The 18,400-nt window shown below is 38.3% G+C and overlaps 2 protein-coding genes across 2 annotated transcripts in view; one reads left to right on the top strand and one right to left on the bottom strand.

Moving 5' to 3' along the window:
* Window positions 1–3,278: 3,278 nt before the first annotated feature.
* LOC139724401 (pseudouridylate synthase TRUB1-like) lies at window positions 3,279–11,620 on the bottom strand. Its single transcript, XM_071635546.1, has 7 exons — window positions 11,027–11,620; window positions 9,353–9,522; window positions 7,754–7,838; window positions 7,206–7,278; window positions 5,854–5,993; window positions 4,803–4,859; window positions 3,279–3,427 (listed from the first exon to the last, which is right to left on the bottom strand). The coding sequence occupies exons 1-7, from the start codon at window positions 11,226–11,228 to the stop codon at window positions 3,279–3,281; spliced, it is 876 nt and encodes a 291-aa protein (XP_071491647.1). The 5' UTR covers window positions 11,229–11,620.
* A 4,594-nt stretch (window positions 11,621–16,214) lies between these two features.
* Window positions 16,215–18,400, top strand: part of LOC139724388 (protein O-GlcNAcase-like) — a 38,669-nt gene continuing 36,483 nt past the window's right edge. The window contains exon 1 of the mRNA XM_071635532.1: window positions 16,215–16,583. Within this exon, the coding sequence (XP_071491633.1) occupies window positions 16,547–16,583 (37 nt within the window). The 5' untranslated portion in view covers window positions 16,215–16,546. The remainder of the gene's footprint in view (window positions 16,584–18,400) is intronic.

An 18,400-nucleotide genomic window follows, 5' to 3' on the forward strand; every position in this document is an offset into this window, starting at 1 on the left:
GACGACTTGCGGAAGACTTCCGCAGCTTCTAACCCTAGCATTGTTACTCGTAACTCACGTGGAGATTCGTAGTTTTCTTGCCAGTTTTCTTCGAATCGTGGGTTCAGTGTGAGCAAGTGGTGGGCGCAAAAAGCTGGCTAACCTTCATAAGGTGTTCCAAAGACCGAATTCGGCGTACCAACCCTCACGGAGGTACAAAAATATGTGTCGGTCCCATCTACTTATGTTGGTGGGTGCTCCTCATATAATTGGACCTTCGCGTGAGCAGTCTCGGGTTCTTCTTCCAAGAATGGCACGGAGCCTTCACGGAACTACTCTCGACCGCACGTGTGTGGGGACGGACGTCAGCTCCTACACACTGCACGTTGAGTAGAATGTTTCTGATGGCCAAGAAGTGCCTTTTCATTTCCATGAAGTTGAAAGAGGGACTGTTTGGTACAAGATTAATTCGAAAAGTGAAGACTGGGTATGATCTTGTGCACACAAAGACCATGTCACAAGGCCAACCGGACTTCATACATACATAAGCCATAGGGTCCCTAACTTGTAAATTTGAACCATTCGGTGTTATTAAAAATACCTGGTGACAAAGTCGGTGATTGCGCTTAATGCCAAAACTTTGAGCTTCCAACATGTCCATTGCCAATAGTCTACTGAATAGTAATACAGTGCACTCCCGTTACAACGAACAGGGTTATAACGAAATTTCGTTATAACGAAGTAAAACTTCTGGTCCCATAATTATCGCCATTAAAGTCAATGGTACCAAATTTGCTTATGACGAACACTGTTATAGCGAAATTTTCGTTATAATGAAGTCTTTTCTGAGCACCACTGACAAAGAAAAGCAAAAGAAATGTGCCCCGTTATAACGAAATGCTAATCGCTTTCAAAAAATACGTAGCGGAACAAGGCATTTACAGCGTCTCTGCATGGGTGAACGCGTTACATCACTGTGTGTTCGCTTGGTGTGTCACACACAGTTTCCGAGGGGAACTTGTGTTATTGTAATACAATAATCTGAAATTGATTAAATATTTGTTTAATTGTTCACATAGCTTTCCAGTGTATGACGAGTATTCAACAAACAGAATATCATATATGCGTGGCTTCCTTGTTTTCGTATTATATTGTATTTGTTCGGTTAGAACGAAATTTCGTTTATAATGAAAGAAAACTCCCGGTCCCGAATATTTCCATATAACAAGAGTGCACTGTAGTATAGTTCTACACTGTAGTGCAAATTGCCATGTATACAGCTGTATAGACAATAGTAGCACATGTACAAAGTAGGTTCTGTTATAAACCAACCATTTGCATACTGTAACAGCGACTGGGCTGTGTATACTGCAGTGCATAACTATGTATAGTTATGCACTGCAGAGAATTTTGATCATGAAACAGCCTCGCAATCAAATTTTACTTTACTTTTGTTTACCCTTAGTATACTAGTGTACTGCAATGTACATACATGGACCTCATTCACCTGATTCACTTGTACACTGTACAAGTGTATTTGTACCCAGGTACTCTATTATCCTATTGAATCTTTTATGCATGGTAGTGAAAATGGTCACAAGGTGAAATGTGCTGATACAAGCCTTAGCTGATCAAGATTTACTGCTTCAGTGTGCATGTAATTTAGAAGTACAAGTACAAACCTACACCATAATAACTGTACATGTAAAATTTCCGTCTGCCTAGCAGTGATGTACACCACCAACTGACGGCCTTGTTCAGTGTGTTTTGTTTATTCAAAAATCTTCACTTCAGTAAATTGGAAGTTGGAGATCAAAGAAAAAAATGACCTATATTCACTGTATTTCCATGTATTTTATCAAAATAATTGGCCACTTTTGTAAAGTTGATTCAATGATCACTGCAAGACACCGAAGGAAAAAAAAAGCAAAAGTAAAAAACACCACCATTCAATACGAAAAAAGAAAGAAAGGAAATAACAGCTCTATACCTTGTAAAGAAGTGGGCAATACAACACAACAGCATGTTACCTTCTCTGTGTGTGTTTATTTAAGATCAATTTACTCCAAAGTCTGGTAAAGATGAATAGTTTTTTTTAAAAAAAGTTTGAAAGCAAAGATATTTTCATGGAGGACAACCTCACACACACCAAACCCCAAAGAGCAATATGGATAGAGTGAATGCAGCAACAGTAGAACACGGTGGAAGTTTGAGGAAAATCAGACAATTGATGCAAAAGTTATGAATTGTTATATAAGTTTTGGTGCTGTAATGACTGGATAAGGAGACTGCTAGAGTTTATGATGTCATGTGTGGACAACAATATAAAGTTCCAAAATAAAACAAGAATTCCACAATAATTCATTTTTCATGAAAATTGCACATTCCATCAACTTCTTACTGACATTTGTATGTTACAGGTAATATCATTCCCCCTGCTTTCTGAAAGAAGTTAGTCAAGGGCTCTTTCATTAAGCTAGAAAAGTGAAAATATATGTATGTTGAATTTCCTTTATATTTTCTTTTTATTGTTGTCCACACATGATGTCATAAACTGAAGTACCGGTAGTACCCTTATCTAGTCATTACTACACCAAAATCTTAAGTAATTCATAACTTTTGCATTGATTGTCCGGTTTTCCTCAAACTTTCTCTGATGTGTTCTAATAATGTTGCTGCTTTCATTCAATCCACATTGCTCTTTGGGTTTTGGTTTCCTTTAAAGGAAAGTAAAAAGTACCAGTACAGGATTTTGTTCCACCGAGACCAAAGTAAAGTTTGTTTCATCAGATATTTTGGTATAACAAACTTCTTTATTCTAAGTTTTCACTTAATCATCAATTTGTAGAAGTTTGCTGATGAATAACAAATCCATTGTATGTAATCAGCAAGGTCACATCAGGAATGGGTCATGTTGAGCATCTAAACAGATGTCTACATTTTGCAAACACCAAATATCTTATTTTTAAGATGTAGGACAGGCAATGTAGGACAGGCATTTAAAAAAAAAATACATGCATAATTAATTCATTGCACTATGACTTTGCAAATTTCCAGTCCACAAATGAAAGAGACTCTGTAGTTTGTGTCAAGTGCCACTCGAGTCCCTACGATGGGGGGGGGGGGGGGGGGGGGGGGGGGGGGGGGGGGAATGAGAACAGGAATGTGGCCTACAGTCTACAAGAATTGTTCTGACACCCAACAGTGATGCACTGAGTTCATACATCATCCAGTGAGCCAAGTGTACAATGCTTAAAGAAGGAAGTTCGTTTCTTGGATTGTCAAACTCTTTGCTACTGTCATCTGCCAACATCCTCCTGGAATTCTTCCACTGCTTGTAGGATGTCCTGGAGTGTCCACCTGTCTTCCGGCAAGGCGTGCTTGTCCAGCGTGAAGTATCCTTGCTTGGTTCTGCACAGGGCCGTCATATGGGCGCACGAGCCTAGACCTGCTCTCAACATACAAGAACAAAATTGTGTGAAGTCATGAATTAACATTACTACATGAATTACAAAAATGAATCATTGCATGTTCACATGGAAGTTTCTTCACCAGAAGAGACATTTGCAATACTGTAAAAGTGGAAATTTTCTTCGTGTTGAAATTTTCGCGCATTTCGCACAACCAGAAACTAGCGCGAAAATAAAAGCACGCGAATATTTTTGCTTGCCATATGTTCCAGTACTTGATGTCTTGATTCTGCGGAATTAAAAACACATGAAACTCTTCTTACCCGGCTGAATGCGAAAAATTAGTTGCACGAAAATATCCACTTTTACAGTAGTACTGTTCACATGTACATGTATTTTATTTTTTCTTAACTGTCAAATAGAGGAATTAAAGCTACAATTAAAGTCTATCATAAAAAATTAAAACAAAAACAAAAACAGCTTCTTTCTGAATGATCTTTGAAATGATTCAATTACCCAGAAGAATTTGACATCACTGTACATGTATTCACGTAAATACACAGTTCCCAGAACATCTTGTGGTATTTCACTGGTCATCAACACTGATACATGTAGTTTTTATTTCAATGTGTCTTGATGAAGTATAATGTAGCAAGGGGAAAACCATTAAATAAAAGCAAAAAAGAACTCTTCAGATTATTCAAATGTCAAGTTTATCACTGACCAAAAGATGATTGTTATCAACCAATCATAATTTCTGCATGTTATGGCCATTTAAAAGACTGCGTAAAAGTGTTATACGTACAATGTAACATATATCTGAATGTTCTGCTGACAGGAAATCCACTTATGTAAATTTGTCTACATTCAGAGAGTGATGGCACTATGAATTCTAAGTTGACATTTTGGAACCTTGACATAACAAGGTAGGATACAGAAAGATGCCAGATATAAAAAGGTAATTTTGCAGGGCTCATTCCTTTTATTCCTATTATATAAAGAGGAAACTAAAGTGGTTCCAAGCAGCTCGTTATAACAAGGTTCCCCTGTACACATGGCAAAAATAAAACTGTTGCATTATCATTACCATATCTCTGAATATCAATACCTAGCATCCCATTAAAAAAATTTAAAAAAAAGTTACATAGATCACACCTTGGTATATACACATGAATATTAGTCTGTGGTAATTACAGCACACTCCCATTATAATGAAGTCTTCTGGACATTTTTTATACAGTACAATAAAATTTAAACGTAACCAAACAGAAAAGCACATGAAGATAATATACAGATGATAATTTGGGGACCTGAATCTTTATTTGATTATAACGTGAATTTTGATATAACCGTGTTTGTGATAATGGGAGTGCATTGTACGTTCATTGAAGGGGAGATTTGAGGAATACTCACTTTTCCCAAGGTCATGTATGAGCTTTCTGACGTAGAAGCCACCTCCACAGTTGACCTCTTTCAGAGAAAATAAGATACAAATCATAGAAGTGGTACCGTAATGGCAATGTTTGGATCCTGTACATTATTTACATTGTATGTGTATGTTTGTGTGTGTGAGTGTGCATTTGTGTGCTAGTGCTACAGGAGGGAGGGGGTAATAGCATTTAAAGTACTTGACAATTATGTCTGGAAATGTTATACTTACAAATGTACTTTCTTAAGTTTTCCATATTGGTTAAATATAGAAGCACTGGATCACAGACGATTGGAGTAAACAGTCTACCAGAAGGAAAACATTATGGGTGTAGTAGAAATGAATGGGTGAGTCATCTAACATGGAATTACATTATGTCTCTGGAGTTGATCATTCATAACAATAACATCTTTTTTGGCAGAAAACATGGCAAAGCAAAACAAAGCAGAAAATTGTTTCAATTCCTTACACCTTAACCCACAGTCAGTATGAAGAGAATAAGTAAATTCAAAGAGTATAAGGTCATTCTACAAGTGCCTTCATAGATAAAGTAATCATCTAAGTTCTAAACTGTATGTGATATCAATACATGTATTTACTGCATGCTGCATAATTCATAAGAACTTGAAGAGAAACTCTCAGCAATACATCTTTTCATTGCCATTATATCATGCCCAAATGTCAATGAAAAAAGAAAAAGAAAAAAAAACCCAATACTAAGCCTATAACAATGCATATTCATCAATTTCTATGGACAGGATTATTAAAAACTGCATGAATACCTGTACTTATTGAAACAGTTATCAAGAGGCAAGCACACAGACACATTATAAAACACTTAAACTTTTGTGTCTGTTGGCATACAGCTGGAGGCAATGCTGACAGCCAAAATTTTTAATTCTTTGAACTGATACAAATCTTCCATTGTTTTTAACTGAAATTCTTGAAGTTACACTTACTCCAAGGTGTGGATTGTATAATGTAGCAAAGTATGAAGTGGTAAAGTTTCAGTTGCCAGATCTCAATTAGACTAACCAATTGTAAAATCTGGGGGATTGAACGTCAGGCATCGAAGACTGTAAACTTGCACAGGTCTCTCTGGCTTTGGTGCAACCTTCACACCCCTCTTCACCAGATCAGACATCCTCTCCCCCTGCACTTTCAGGGCGGAGTACCTGGATCCACAACGACATTACAAACTAATGATGATTCAATCAACACAGCCATATACAATGTAGAATTTCCCCCAAAGTGAACAAGGTTTGAAGGAAGAAACATTGTATTCAAAATCCAAAAGCACAGGTAAAAAAGTACTAGCAAAGTTGGACAAATGATGACATAGTCTTGACTGTTTCAATGTTATCATTTCATGCGATATGGTGTGTATATTCAACAATGACGACAGAGTTGTGACCTTATAAATTTTAGTGTTCTAAACGACAGTGTACTCTATGAGCCAATCAAAGTAGGCACTGTGGTTACATGTGACTTCTCTTTTGTATTTTATAAGTATAATAGAGATTCTTCTCAGATATTAGTTTTCATATATGACATTGCAGACATCTTTTCAGCACAATTGATAAAGGAATGTTTCTTTGATAAGACATGACATGAAATTACTGATGTTCAAAACAGAAAATATCAAGAATGTCCTGTTATTACAGCTATAAAAATCATGCACACAATTTTCCACTACATGTCTTATTTTGGAATGAAATCAACACACAAAAAAGTACATTTTGTGACATATACTGTAGATCTATAAAAACTTGGTAAGGATCTAGTCTATACATTTCAGTGAACTTCCTACTACTGTAAAAGTGGTTTCTTTCGTGGTGGTTTTATTTTCGCGCTTTTTGCGCTTTGAGGTTGAACCGCGAATTTAACATCACGAGAAAATGTTTTGAAAAGTCACGCGAAATTAACCACGCAAGGAAATGTTTTGAACTCGCCGCTTGTTACAAAGCTATTGCGCACATGCATGCACAAAGATTCCGCGCATTGAGTGTATTGATGGTCAACACACACACAGCAAGCACGTTATAAAGTACTCGAGAGACAGGATTTCAGGTAAGCCTGCATTTAGTTTAATTTCTATTTAATGAATAAAAGAATAATTAGATTATAGTTTGGATTTTCATGTGCAAAATAAAACAGTTTTTGCCGATTGTGAATTCACAGATTTTGCAGACTGTGAATTCACAGATTTTGCCGATCGCGAATTTAAACACACGCAAAAAAGTCGGCACCGATGGAAACCGCGAAAGTATCTGTACGCGAAAGAAACCACTTTTACAGTAATCCATTTGTCTGAATTTTGATGGAGCAGCTTATTACTGTGAAAAAGAAGACGTAGATTGCTGCAAATAAACACACTCAATACTTACAGTGGAGGTGCTTGCATGATGTTCCCAACAAAGTTATTCAAAGCCCCCTTGAAATCAGATTCAGAAATATGACCTGGGTGAACACAAACAAATTGAACAGTCAAAAGTAAACTTATTATGCCAGCAGACCTATACTGCGTCAGAATATTACATTCACTTCAAAAACGGTGTCTTCAGCAAGAGCCTATTATGACAAAATGAGTTTGATTGCAAATGACACTCAAAAGGAAGAAAGACAAAGGATATTCAACTATGCAGAAACAGAGATGTATACAGTACATGCACTATAATTTCCTCATATTTATTAAACTCATATTCATCCAGAATTATGATGGCTTTTTTGAGCGAGCATTCACTGTCTGTAGACAAAAAGCCTGTTTGCAATGTCTCTTGAAATATTTTCTGTAACAAATATTATTCATGCCAAACTACAGCAATAATGGAGAGATATTCTATGTCTTCTCAAACATGATTTGACTGACAGATTTATTGAATATGTGACATTTTATGCATGAGAAGCACATGGAGTTCAATGCCAAGTAGATTACTCACCAAACTCTGAGACTCTGTAACTTCTCCTGAAGCATCCATGGTGTCTGTAGCATTTCCCAAACAGCCATGGGCCACATACGTCTGAAATTGAAATTGTGGACATTTCTAAGCAAAGAATTCAACTATATCAGCTTAAGACATGAGTCAAGGATATTACTATCAATCTAGAACATTACTGCTACATATGTATTACTCAAATATCATCCAATGTACTTATTGCCTTTGATTAACTCATCTTTGGTAGCCTTATGGCATGTTACGTGACTTGAAGTTCCGTAAGCAAAAACACGTTTATCAATGTTTCTCTATTAATGCGAATATATATGTACGTATGTACAAATAATATCATGATTTTAAATCTTTTTTTATTTTGCCTCAAGATATCCTACATCCTGCAACATGTTTTTCCACTATTCTCAAATAGGTGAATCATAAAAATCAGTGTGCATACAGTATTACACATACCAAGAGGTAGCAAGCTCTTTAAAAAAAAAAGGAAAGAAAATATTGTCTTCCCTATTAAGTTGTTTTCTTTTGTTACATCGAGATTTTGTTATAGCTGAACATTAAAACATATATATATATATATATATATATATATATATATATATAGTATATGTACACATATACAAGCTAGATCGTAATTTTGGAACCTGAATATTTTCTTTGTTGGAATGAGATTTTTGTTTCAACAGGAGTGCACTGTATGAAGACATGATATTATTTACTCCCATTACTATAATTGGTACTGGTCATCTTGGGGTTACCTTACAAGAGTTGATATACCATGAAACAGGTGCACTTAAATACATCCAAAAGCATCAGGAAAAAAGACCACTATACAGGGTCTTTCAGCCCTGCTCTTTGCTCTTAGTGAGGTGGGTTATAGCATTCTTCCAAGAAAGACCTTCCACTTGATCTGCTTTCCTCAGGGAAGGAGAACTTTGCCTCTTAATAGAGGGGATGACAATATACAATGTTGACTATCAGAAATAAAACATGTGTCCCACCCGCCTTTTTAAAAGGTCAAGTCCTCCTATAAAGGTTGACATATGAATGAGCTACTGTGTAGCTGGCAACCCATCAAACCAAAGATAATGGATTGGAAAGAATGTGTGTGTGTGTATATATATATATATATATATATATATATATACAGGAGATATCTCTGAGAAAGAAAGGGTGACTGTTTAAAGGTCCTGTTTACCTTTGGGAACAGTAATTTGAAAAAAAATTTCAAGATATGACATTTAATGCATATGTGTAGGTCTGTTGTACCACAAAACATCCTATTATATAAAATTTTCGTGATAAAGCCTGAAATATAAAGAGATAAATACACTGTATGTATTTTTCTCAATTAAACTGTAACTGTATACGGTTTAGTCTGGAAACATTTTTATTATAACAATCACATTTCGTATATTCAACAATACTTAACATCAATTTTACCGACTCAATTCTTTTTTACAGTGGTTGTTTCTATCCCTAACTCACATTTTAGAACTATTTTAAAGCAGTAATGCTGGGTTTTTGTTTTATCTGCAGATGGTAAATTATGCCTTTAAGTCTGGATTCAATAAACCCATTCCTACCTTTCCACCTTGAAGGTATGATGCCAGCTGCTTAGTGCCCTTTCCAATGCCAACCACAAGCACCCCAGTGGCGTGCATATCAAGGGTACCACCATGTCCCATCTTTGGCAGCTTGTAACATTTCTTGTTTGTCCTTCCAGTTTCATACATTGCACAGTTTGGGGAGCCACCTGTTTTAATCCAATCAAACAAAAAATGGACTAAGATTTGGTTTTCCTTCTTAAGGTCTACTGTAACAAACAGCCTGTGAGTGGAGATTAACAGTAAAAAGGGGAAGATATTTGAGTGAAAAATAAATGTTGCAGGTAACTGGCCCATTCACATAGCATATGATGACTGCATCATTGAACTAGAAGCAACAGCAATGCACACACAAGCACACACACACACACACTCACACAATTCTCAAATGGCTTACGTGCGAGGATCGGGTCAGTGCAGTACATCTCAAATTCAAGTGGCCAACTTTGAACATGTAGATTCTACTAGAACAGTAGCAGTTTTGCACAAAAACAAAACAAAAAATCCCTGGAGTGTTAAGTGACCACATGAATGGACTTCTGCACACACTAACAGTACAGGTAAAATGTAATATCCAACCCATTCAACTGACATTCAAAGTTTTAAAATATAATCAGTTATTATGCAATCTTTGAATGACTGCATGGTGGTGAGAATATGTATACACGAGGTGAGGTTTGTGGTTCAGCATTGTGTGGAAAGTCCTGATAAGAATCTGAAGGGAGAAGAAATGAAGAAAGTGAAAGGAACGGTGGGGGAAGGGAGAGTAGAGTCACTGTGTGTTTGGAACTGGTGTGAAAGTAAATCCGTCCTCGCATTTGTCATTACATATCCCAATTCTCTTAAAATAATAATAATAAAACAGAAACAAGTAATGTGGTATGGGGGTGGGCTGCCCCCCCCCCCACTTTTTGCACCATACATTGGGAATATATACATGTAGGGTGTCACCATCACTTGCTGCCCCCCCCCCTTTCTTTTTTTTTATCCTGGAAGTGCCAAGAGCAGAATGAAACCCTGAAGTGAGTGCAGTATAACAAGGCCTTTGTTTTTGCACTGATGACCTTTTTTTCTTTTTTTTTGCCTGTCAGCTGAAGAAACACCAGTGGCACCAGAAGTTGCACTGAAGGCCTTTTTTTTTTTTTTTTTTTTTTTTGGGGGGGGGGGGGGGGGCTTTTTAGCTGATGAAAATTAGAAGTGCCCCCCCCCCCTTTTGAAAACGTAGCACCGGCTATGAATATCGTCAATCAATGCAGCACTATCATATTACTGTAAAAGTGGATATTTTCGCGTGACTAATTTTTTGCGCTTGGCCGGGTTAGAAGAGTTTCGTGTGTTTTTAATTCTGCGGAATCGAGACATGACGCACAGGAACATACGACAAGCAAAAATATTCGCGTGCTTTTATTTTCGCGCTAGTTTCTGGTTGCGCGAAATGCGCGAAAATTTCCACTTTTACAGTAGTTTATAACTGTGTCAGACACAGAAAACAATCATTAAATACACATAATTATAAATTTACCTATAAATTTACTATTATTACTAGTCCTACATTACACAGACCAAGCAATTTTGAGATAAAATGAATGGGGGGGGGGGGGCACATCAGTGTTCAAACCCGAGGTGTCCCGCCTTTTTCTCCTTTTTCGCCACCTTTTTCTCTGGCTTCAACAACGTTCTCTCTGGACTCCCCATATAGAAACTGTTCTCCATGTTCTTCACGATACCGAATATCTCTGAGAAGAACTGTCTTCAATCTGTCCACCACATTGGCTGAAGTAATTCCTGCTGGTTTTACCACAGCAAAGAGTCCATTCAGACGGGCAAGACTGGACGTCAGAGACCCTTGACTCATCTTTCACACTTTCGGTATCCTCGTCTAGCTAGCCGATATCCGATACACTTACATTTCATTTCGCAATAGCAGAATCAGTCCCACCAGTCAGTGCGACGGGAAATTCGGCAACATTGTCATTGCACGTGCACCATGCCATGATGATAGACATGATCATGATGAACGACCCGGGCATCCGGCCGGGGGTCGCGGGTCACGACTATGGCATCATGGCATGCACGCAGGGGAATCGAAATTTCAAACTGTGAAACTCGGATTTGTAACCTCGTCTTGAGTCAAGCTGAGTTGTGATGTCCACGTATGAGGAATCAGCAGCAGCGAGGAGCCCAGATAGTATGATTAAGGAACTTACAGGCAGGCGCAACTAGGCAAAAATAGCAGCCTCACAGGCCAGTCACGTTCCAAGTCCCCTTGTTTTGAACCGAACGGGCGGGATCAACGGGGATTACCCGTTCACTTTGGAGCGCAGCATGCATAACAGTGAACAGCGCCACCAAAGCCCACAGAAAACGCGGTTATACTAGTACTAGGGGGTACATTTTTTTGGATCAAAAAATTATCCTCTAGTGACTGGTTAATAGCTTCACGTGTTTATAGATATTTCATCTACTAGTATACAAATATATTTTGCATTGAGGGTTTCTTGTTAAAACTATGGGCAGAGGTGACACCAAAGGAACTATTCACTGAGGGGCGCAGCCCTGAAGTGAATACACTGTAGTTCTTTTGGAGGCACCGAGGCCTATAGTTTGAACAAGAAACTCGAAATTAGGCAAAGTATATTTGTTTTATGTTTTGGATAAAAAATTTAAACAAAAGAAGGGGGAAATGCAAAATGAGAAGTCGTATGGTGGATGCGATGTTGTGAAGTGTAGCAGCGCGCGATGTCAGAACTACTTGTGATGTTTGTAAACAAAAGTTACATTTATTTTGACAAGCGCTACGCGCGGTGCGAAGCAATGCGTAATGTCAGAATTGTTTTTATGACGTCACAATCGTGTTGTTAGAAATTGATACATTTCACAGAGTGACCGTACGAGCAGTGCGCAATGTCAGAATTGCTTTGTGATGTCACAATTGTTTGTTAAAAAATGTTACATAAAACAGAGTGACGTATCCGGGCAATTACCCCCAGAGGGCAATTACCCCCCCCCCCCCCCCCCCCGGCTAATACTGGTTAATGGTAAGGTTAGAATAAGATTAGGGTTAGGATTAGGATTAGGGCCAGGGGAAGGGTCCGGGGTAATTGCCCAGGGGGTAATTGCCCTAGACCCAATAAGTGTTTATGTCAGAATGTTGGCATGTTTGACACTCTATGAAGTACTATGAGTACTATTTGCAAAATGACGTCACTTCTATGACAACATTAATTTTTTTTTTTTTTTTTGCAAATAGTATACTACATGTACATACATGTATTTGCAAAATGACATTACAAATAAAGCAATTCCAAAATTGTGCGCAGCTTTGTACAGTCACTTTGTGAAATGTAACAATTTCTAACAAAACAATTGTGACATCACAAAGCAATTCTGACATCGTGCACTGCGTCGTACTGTCACTTTGTGAAAATAATGTAACAATAAATTTAACAAAACAATTGTGACATCACAAAGCAATTCTGACATCGCGCACTGCCTCGCACGGTCCCTTTGTGATATGTAACAACTTCTAACCAGGTATAAGATGTGACGCCACAAAGCAATTTTGACATTGCGCACTGCTTCGTACCGTCAATCTGTGAAATGTAGCAATTTCTAACAAATAGGTCTATTGTGACATGCATCATCAAGCAATTCTGACATGGTGCGCTGGTGTCCGTCTTGTGGGATGACCCCGATATTTCATAGGAACAGGAGGAATTGTCATGAAACCACCCCGACAAGGTTAATGCAACCGGGCAAAATACCATATAGACGGTTTCACTGGTTCTTGAGCGTTAACTACCAGTATACAAAATACTTTGCTGTGAGAGTTTCAGTGGTATGGGCAGCTAGAGGTGACTCCACACAGGGATACCAACCTCTGATCCCTGCTCCAAACTAACAACATCGCATCCACCACATGACTTCTTGCCTCGCATTTTCCCCCATTTTCCCTTCTTTTGTTTAATTTTTTGATCCAAAATATAAAACAAGCAAAAAGTTCTGCCTAATTTCGGGTTGCTGGTTAAAACTACAGGCCTTGGTGCCTCCAAAATAAATATTCACTTCGGGGTTGCGCCCCTCAGTGAATAATTAGTTTGGAGCAGGGATCAGAGGTTGGTATTCCTGTGTGGAGTCACCTCTAGCTGCCCATACCACTGAAACTCTCACAGCAAAGTATTTTGTATACTACAATTTTGTAGTAGTTAACGCTCAAGAACCAGTGAAACCGTCTATATGGTATTTTGCCCGGTTGCATTAACCTTGTCGGGGTGGTTTCATGACAATTGCTCCTGTTCCTATGAAATATCGGGGTCGGCACAAGACGGACACCCAAGAGTCATACAGCCCACGAGTCATGCAGCCCACGAGTTCGACACTAGGCAAATAAAGCCCATGAGTTCGACACTATAGGTAAAAACAGCCCACGAGTTCGACACTATATAGGTAAAAACAGCCCACGAGTTCGACAGATATACAACAAGGGGTTTAAATGAATGCGTCGGTCTCGTAGGCTTTGTTTGCTTAGTGTCGATCTCATGGGCTGTATGACTCGTGGGAGTGTATAACTCGTGGGCTGTATGACTTGTGGGGTGTATAACTCGTGGGCTGTATGACTCGCGGGGTGTATAACTCGTGGGCTGTATGACTCGCGGGCGTTGGTCTCGTGACTTGCACCCGAAATATCTAGGCAATAAGCCAAACATAAATTCTACCCACAACACATTGAACATGTTGAAAGATCGCTTCCACCTCCCTGCTAAAACCCTATCACACTCAGTAAACCCTCTCGGGCCTTGGAGAAAATATGACCAGGGAGCAAATTGTCGCAGGAGCAAATGACGCGTGGCGTCGGGGTATATGTAAAATGATTACTAGTATTGCAGAGTAACGAGTGGTATTGTATCTTTTAAGATATTCTATTATGTTGTAATTTAGTTGTAAAGCGTATAAGATTATTTTCAAGTCTGAAATGCGCTATATAAAAACTTGCATCATCATTATCAAAATCAACTGACTGCAGAGGCTTAGAGTCTGCGTTGAGTTAACATCCATGGGTATCCGTTGGTAACATCGAACACAACCGGCCTCCAAAAAAAAAAAAAAAGTTTGGGATTATGAATTGGACTCCCCCCAAAATTTAAGATTATAAAGATATTGGTCACCGCAGGACACTGGGCTCTGTAAAGAAAAGGTATAGGACTAAGGCCCAGCAAATTAATCCGATCGACCGAACTTTACTATAGTTCAATATACCATGGGGAAACTGGCTGATAAAGGGCCCTACGAGGCTGATTATCTTTTACGCACCTTCACATAGTTTACTTTATTACCAGATCTATAAATGGAAATAACATGTACTGCTTATAGCTGTGCGTGTATATATAGTCGAGCAGGTCTCTCTGCTGTCACAAAATTTCTGGGAGTAGTGACTTCGCTCCAGTAACAGCGAAAGTGTCTGGTGGAGGAAACTGTGAAAATTCTTGTGAGAAACGCGTGTATATAGTTCTTCTGTTTATGTTTTATTCATTTCATCATCAAACATCCCCATCATTAGAATACATAATTATATTACAAATCATGTGTTCAAATCACCATCGCTGCCTGATGATCCGTCTCAATACTGTCAGCGTCAGTATCTGGGCTACTCAAGTCGACGTTTCATATTCGCAACAAAGAATATGTTCACTGCTGAGCTTTTCTGTAAATTTAATGCTTCCTACGAGATATGACTTTGGGTTCCTTTTTTTCCCTCCTTTATAAGGTGGATGATTAACCATCCCCGGACTCGCACACAGGAATGTATAGGCGTTATACACCACATGGGGTCCGTTTCATGAAGGAGTCATCACAAAAACAAAACAAAAAATAAATAAATAAATAAAATAAATCTCAGAAGATCGCCATCCAACTTTTGAGACATTTCTGGTTTTTGTAAAAATCAAACAAAATAATGAAAAGAGAAAAACAGAAAAGAAAGACAAGTTACCGAACCATAAATGGACAATCCAACTCCATATATGCTCCGTTTGTTAGATGATATACTGTAACATTTGATAAGTTTATAAATAACACCCAATTCCTACAAGATATTGACAGTTGAACCTTCTGTATAATTAATGCTTTGTTTATTTACCATGTGATATGTTGACCTTGCTGATACTGACATTATGTGTGCACCTTCTGTATTATTGTAAATAATTGTTTGTTTACCTGTTGGCTTATATCCAATAAAAAGTTTTACAAAATAAATCTCAGAATGACCAAAGTCGCTCGTATGTAACTAGCTACAATGTATATATATATGAGACCTTCAACTTTCAAATCCATTTCTCATAAGTGTGTCTTATGAGAGAAAAGTATCTCCAAAAACGGACCCAACTACAATGTACCCTGCTCCTGGGAGGTGTTACCACGACCTCCCCTATGGTTCATCCATTCTAGCGGAGTACAGGTACTGTACATCGCATTGTAATCTGCAGTATGCTAGTTCCATCCAGTTCTGTGATGTTCGGCAGTGCGCAAAATTTGCCGAGCCTTCCTGCACACAACACAAATGCCTAACGAAGATTGCACACAACGCACGATCGAGCCGTTCTTCGAATGCAACGCTAATGGTGTCTCTCTACATTTACGTGGCTGCGTATCACTGAACATACACACAAAACGGGTTGTGATCTGCATGCGCAGTAAAATTCGTACTACGTATCTATACGTACAACCTGTGTGTACGGCATGTATTGTAGCGACATATCATAGCCAGTGTAGTGTAAACAGCGAATTGACTGCATGCTCATGGAATCTCGGACGGTGATGATACTACTGCCAGTGAAATCGGAAAACATGTCCTGAACGATTTCAAGCTACACAAATTCTAGCTGGTCAGATGTTAACATCAAATTTTCTGAGCTTGCCAAAGTAACCCATGATTTGTAGGTGTACCTAAATGCTTCAGAGTAACTAGCACAAGAATACAACACCATACAGATTCTAGTGAATTTCGCAAGCCAATAAGAATGGACTCCTTGATTTGACAGCGATACTAGTAGGTTGTTGTGGAGGTGTAGAAACGAGACTGAACGTTTGAGTGCTGTTTTGCAAAACATTTCGTTCAACATCCAGACGAGCACGAGACAAGAGTGACGAGGTCAGATTTGTCCACGTCCTCGGACAATGTTCTCAGCAGACTTTTTATGCGGCGTAGTGGAGGGTAAGTGGAATGAGTGTGAGAGGATCAAAGGAGCAGCGGCATGCTAACAATGAAACAATTCATTGTCAATTGAATTTATACCACCATGTTTAGATTAGGACTATCCGGTATATATTAGGACATGGACAGTGACTAGCTCTATAATATGTCAGTGGCCACCTGTCCTGTCGTAATGTCTAATGACAGTGGTAATGATAATGTGACCAGACCAAATATGCCTTTGTGGAATAAAGTGGGGTTATATACTGTAAAAGGTTTATTGGATCTAACAACAGTTAGCTCTAGAAATATGGCTATTTATTAAACGTTAGCTAGAGGGCTCATATTTACACACACAGGTCAGTCCGGGAAATCCGCTCATGAGGGGGGCTCCTTATTCTGCTCATCTTTTTTTCATGACATACAGTAGGCCCTATTGGCAGTGTCTTCAACTCTATGAGGTAAAGAGGAATTTGCCTCAAGACTTGACAACATAAGGATATAGGCCTAGCCCAACCAAACTCACTTGGGAACTTGTAAACTGTACAGTCTGTAATTCGAGGTTGGTTTTATCGCAAAAATCACTGCAATGAACAACAAAAGTTGAACTATCATTGTGTCCACTAGCCTACTACATGTACATTATTTAGACTTGTGCCCCCCCCATATGTAAACCTTGTAGCTCATTCTACTCGCAAAACAAAAACGTATCAACAAAATACCTTGTATTCGTTGTAATACAAACATTTTGAGTCTTGTAAATACTAAGAATCTTGATTCAGATGCTTCAGTTTTTGTGTTGAGTGGTCCGTCATGATGTAAGTATCCGATTCTATTATGCTTGTATATATGCATTAGTATCACATTGTGCAAAATGTGTGAAAACACTCACACCACAAAAATTGTCCACTTGTTTAATAAAGGAATAGCTCTGAAGATTGACGGGCAAACAGAAGGACATGTACATGTAGAACAGAATCATTTGAATGATGGCAATGTCTTCATGGTGTGAATATCTCACAACAGCTGCAAAGGTCACATGTTTGTGAGGTTCTTTATGTAGTAATACATAATAGATACTAGGTGTTTTATAAGGTTGTGATGCATGTTGGCTAAACTCACCAGTACTGCCAGGATTGTTGTTTCTGTACACTCAAAATATGTACATGTTCAAACAGTTGTAATGTTAAACAATTTTCAGCAGTCTTATTTTGGCTCATATACAAAAATCAATGAGAAGCGCAGTACTAGAGATACAATTAGTCACAATTTTCAAGGAGCTTCTTCGAATGCTGTCATGCATGTGTCTTCATAATGTACCACATTGTGTGCATATGAATTACTGCATAGTAACGGACAAAAAACATCAACTACTGATACTGTACCTGTCAGGATTATGTGCAGGTGGCTGGAGTTATTTTTGTACAAAAACTACAAGATTCGAAGTACATGTACCTTTTGAGAATGTAGTCTCTGTTAGTAAAGGGGTTAAGAAAATCCTATTTGCACCCCAAACAAACACATTCCAGTCATGCTATGCAAGGTGTGCATGCAATGAACACCCTGGCACAAAACAGAAAATAAGAGGACTTCCTGGTATTACAGCTCAATCATGTAAGGAAATAAACCATTGATGCAATCAAACATAGCTGTAAGTCAGAAAATCACAAGTCAGGTATCAGCCAAGAGAATTGAGTATTCAGATACTTATGTTTGATTTTCTCTTTTGTAATATGTTTGATCTCAACTTTTATTTAACAGGGCCCAAATTGCAGAGCAATTTGTGCCGCTTCAGTTATTTCAAACAGATATTGTGCTGTATGAAGAGTTGATTTCGT

This window comes from Diadema antillarum, unplaced genomic scaffold, assembly GCF_040938485.1.
Source record: "Diadema antillarum isolate AM-2024a unplaced genomic scaffold, OU_Dant_1.0 scf00000212, whole genome shotgun sequence".
Lineage (NCBI taxonomy): Eukaryota > Metazoa > Echinodermata > Echinoidea > Diadematoida > Diadematidae > Diadema > Diadema antillarum.

Excerpts from the sequence above, each read along its gene's own strand:
- LOC139724401 (XM_071635546.1), bottom strand. The coding sequence starts at position 11,228 with ATGAGTCAAGGGTCTCTGACGTCCAGTCTTGCCCGTCTGAATGGACTC. Across the intron at positions 5,994-7,205 it reads ATCATGCAAGCACCTCCACT|GTACTCCGCCCTGAAAGTGC; the intron begins GTAAGTATTGAG and ends TTGTGGATCCAG. Across the intron at positions 4,860-5,853 it reads TCCCCCAGATTTTACAATTG|AGGTCAACTGTGGAGGTGGC; the intron begins GTTAGTCTAATT and ends TTTCTCTGAAAG.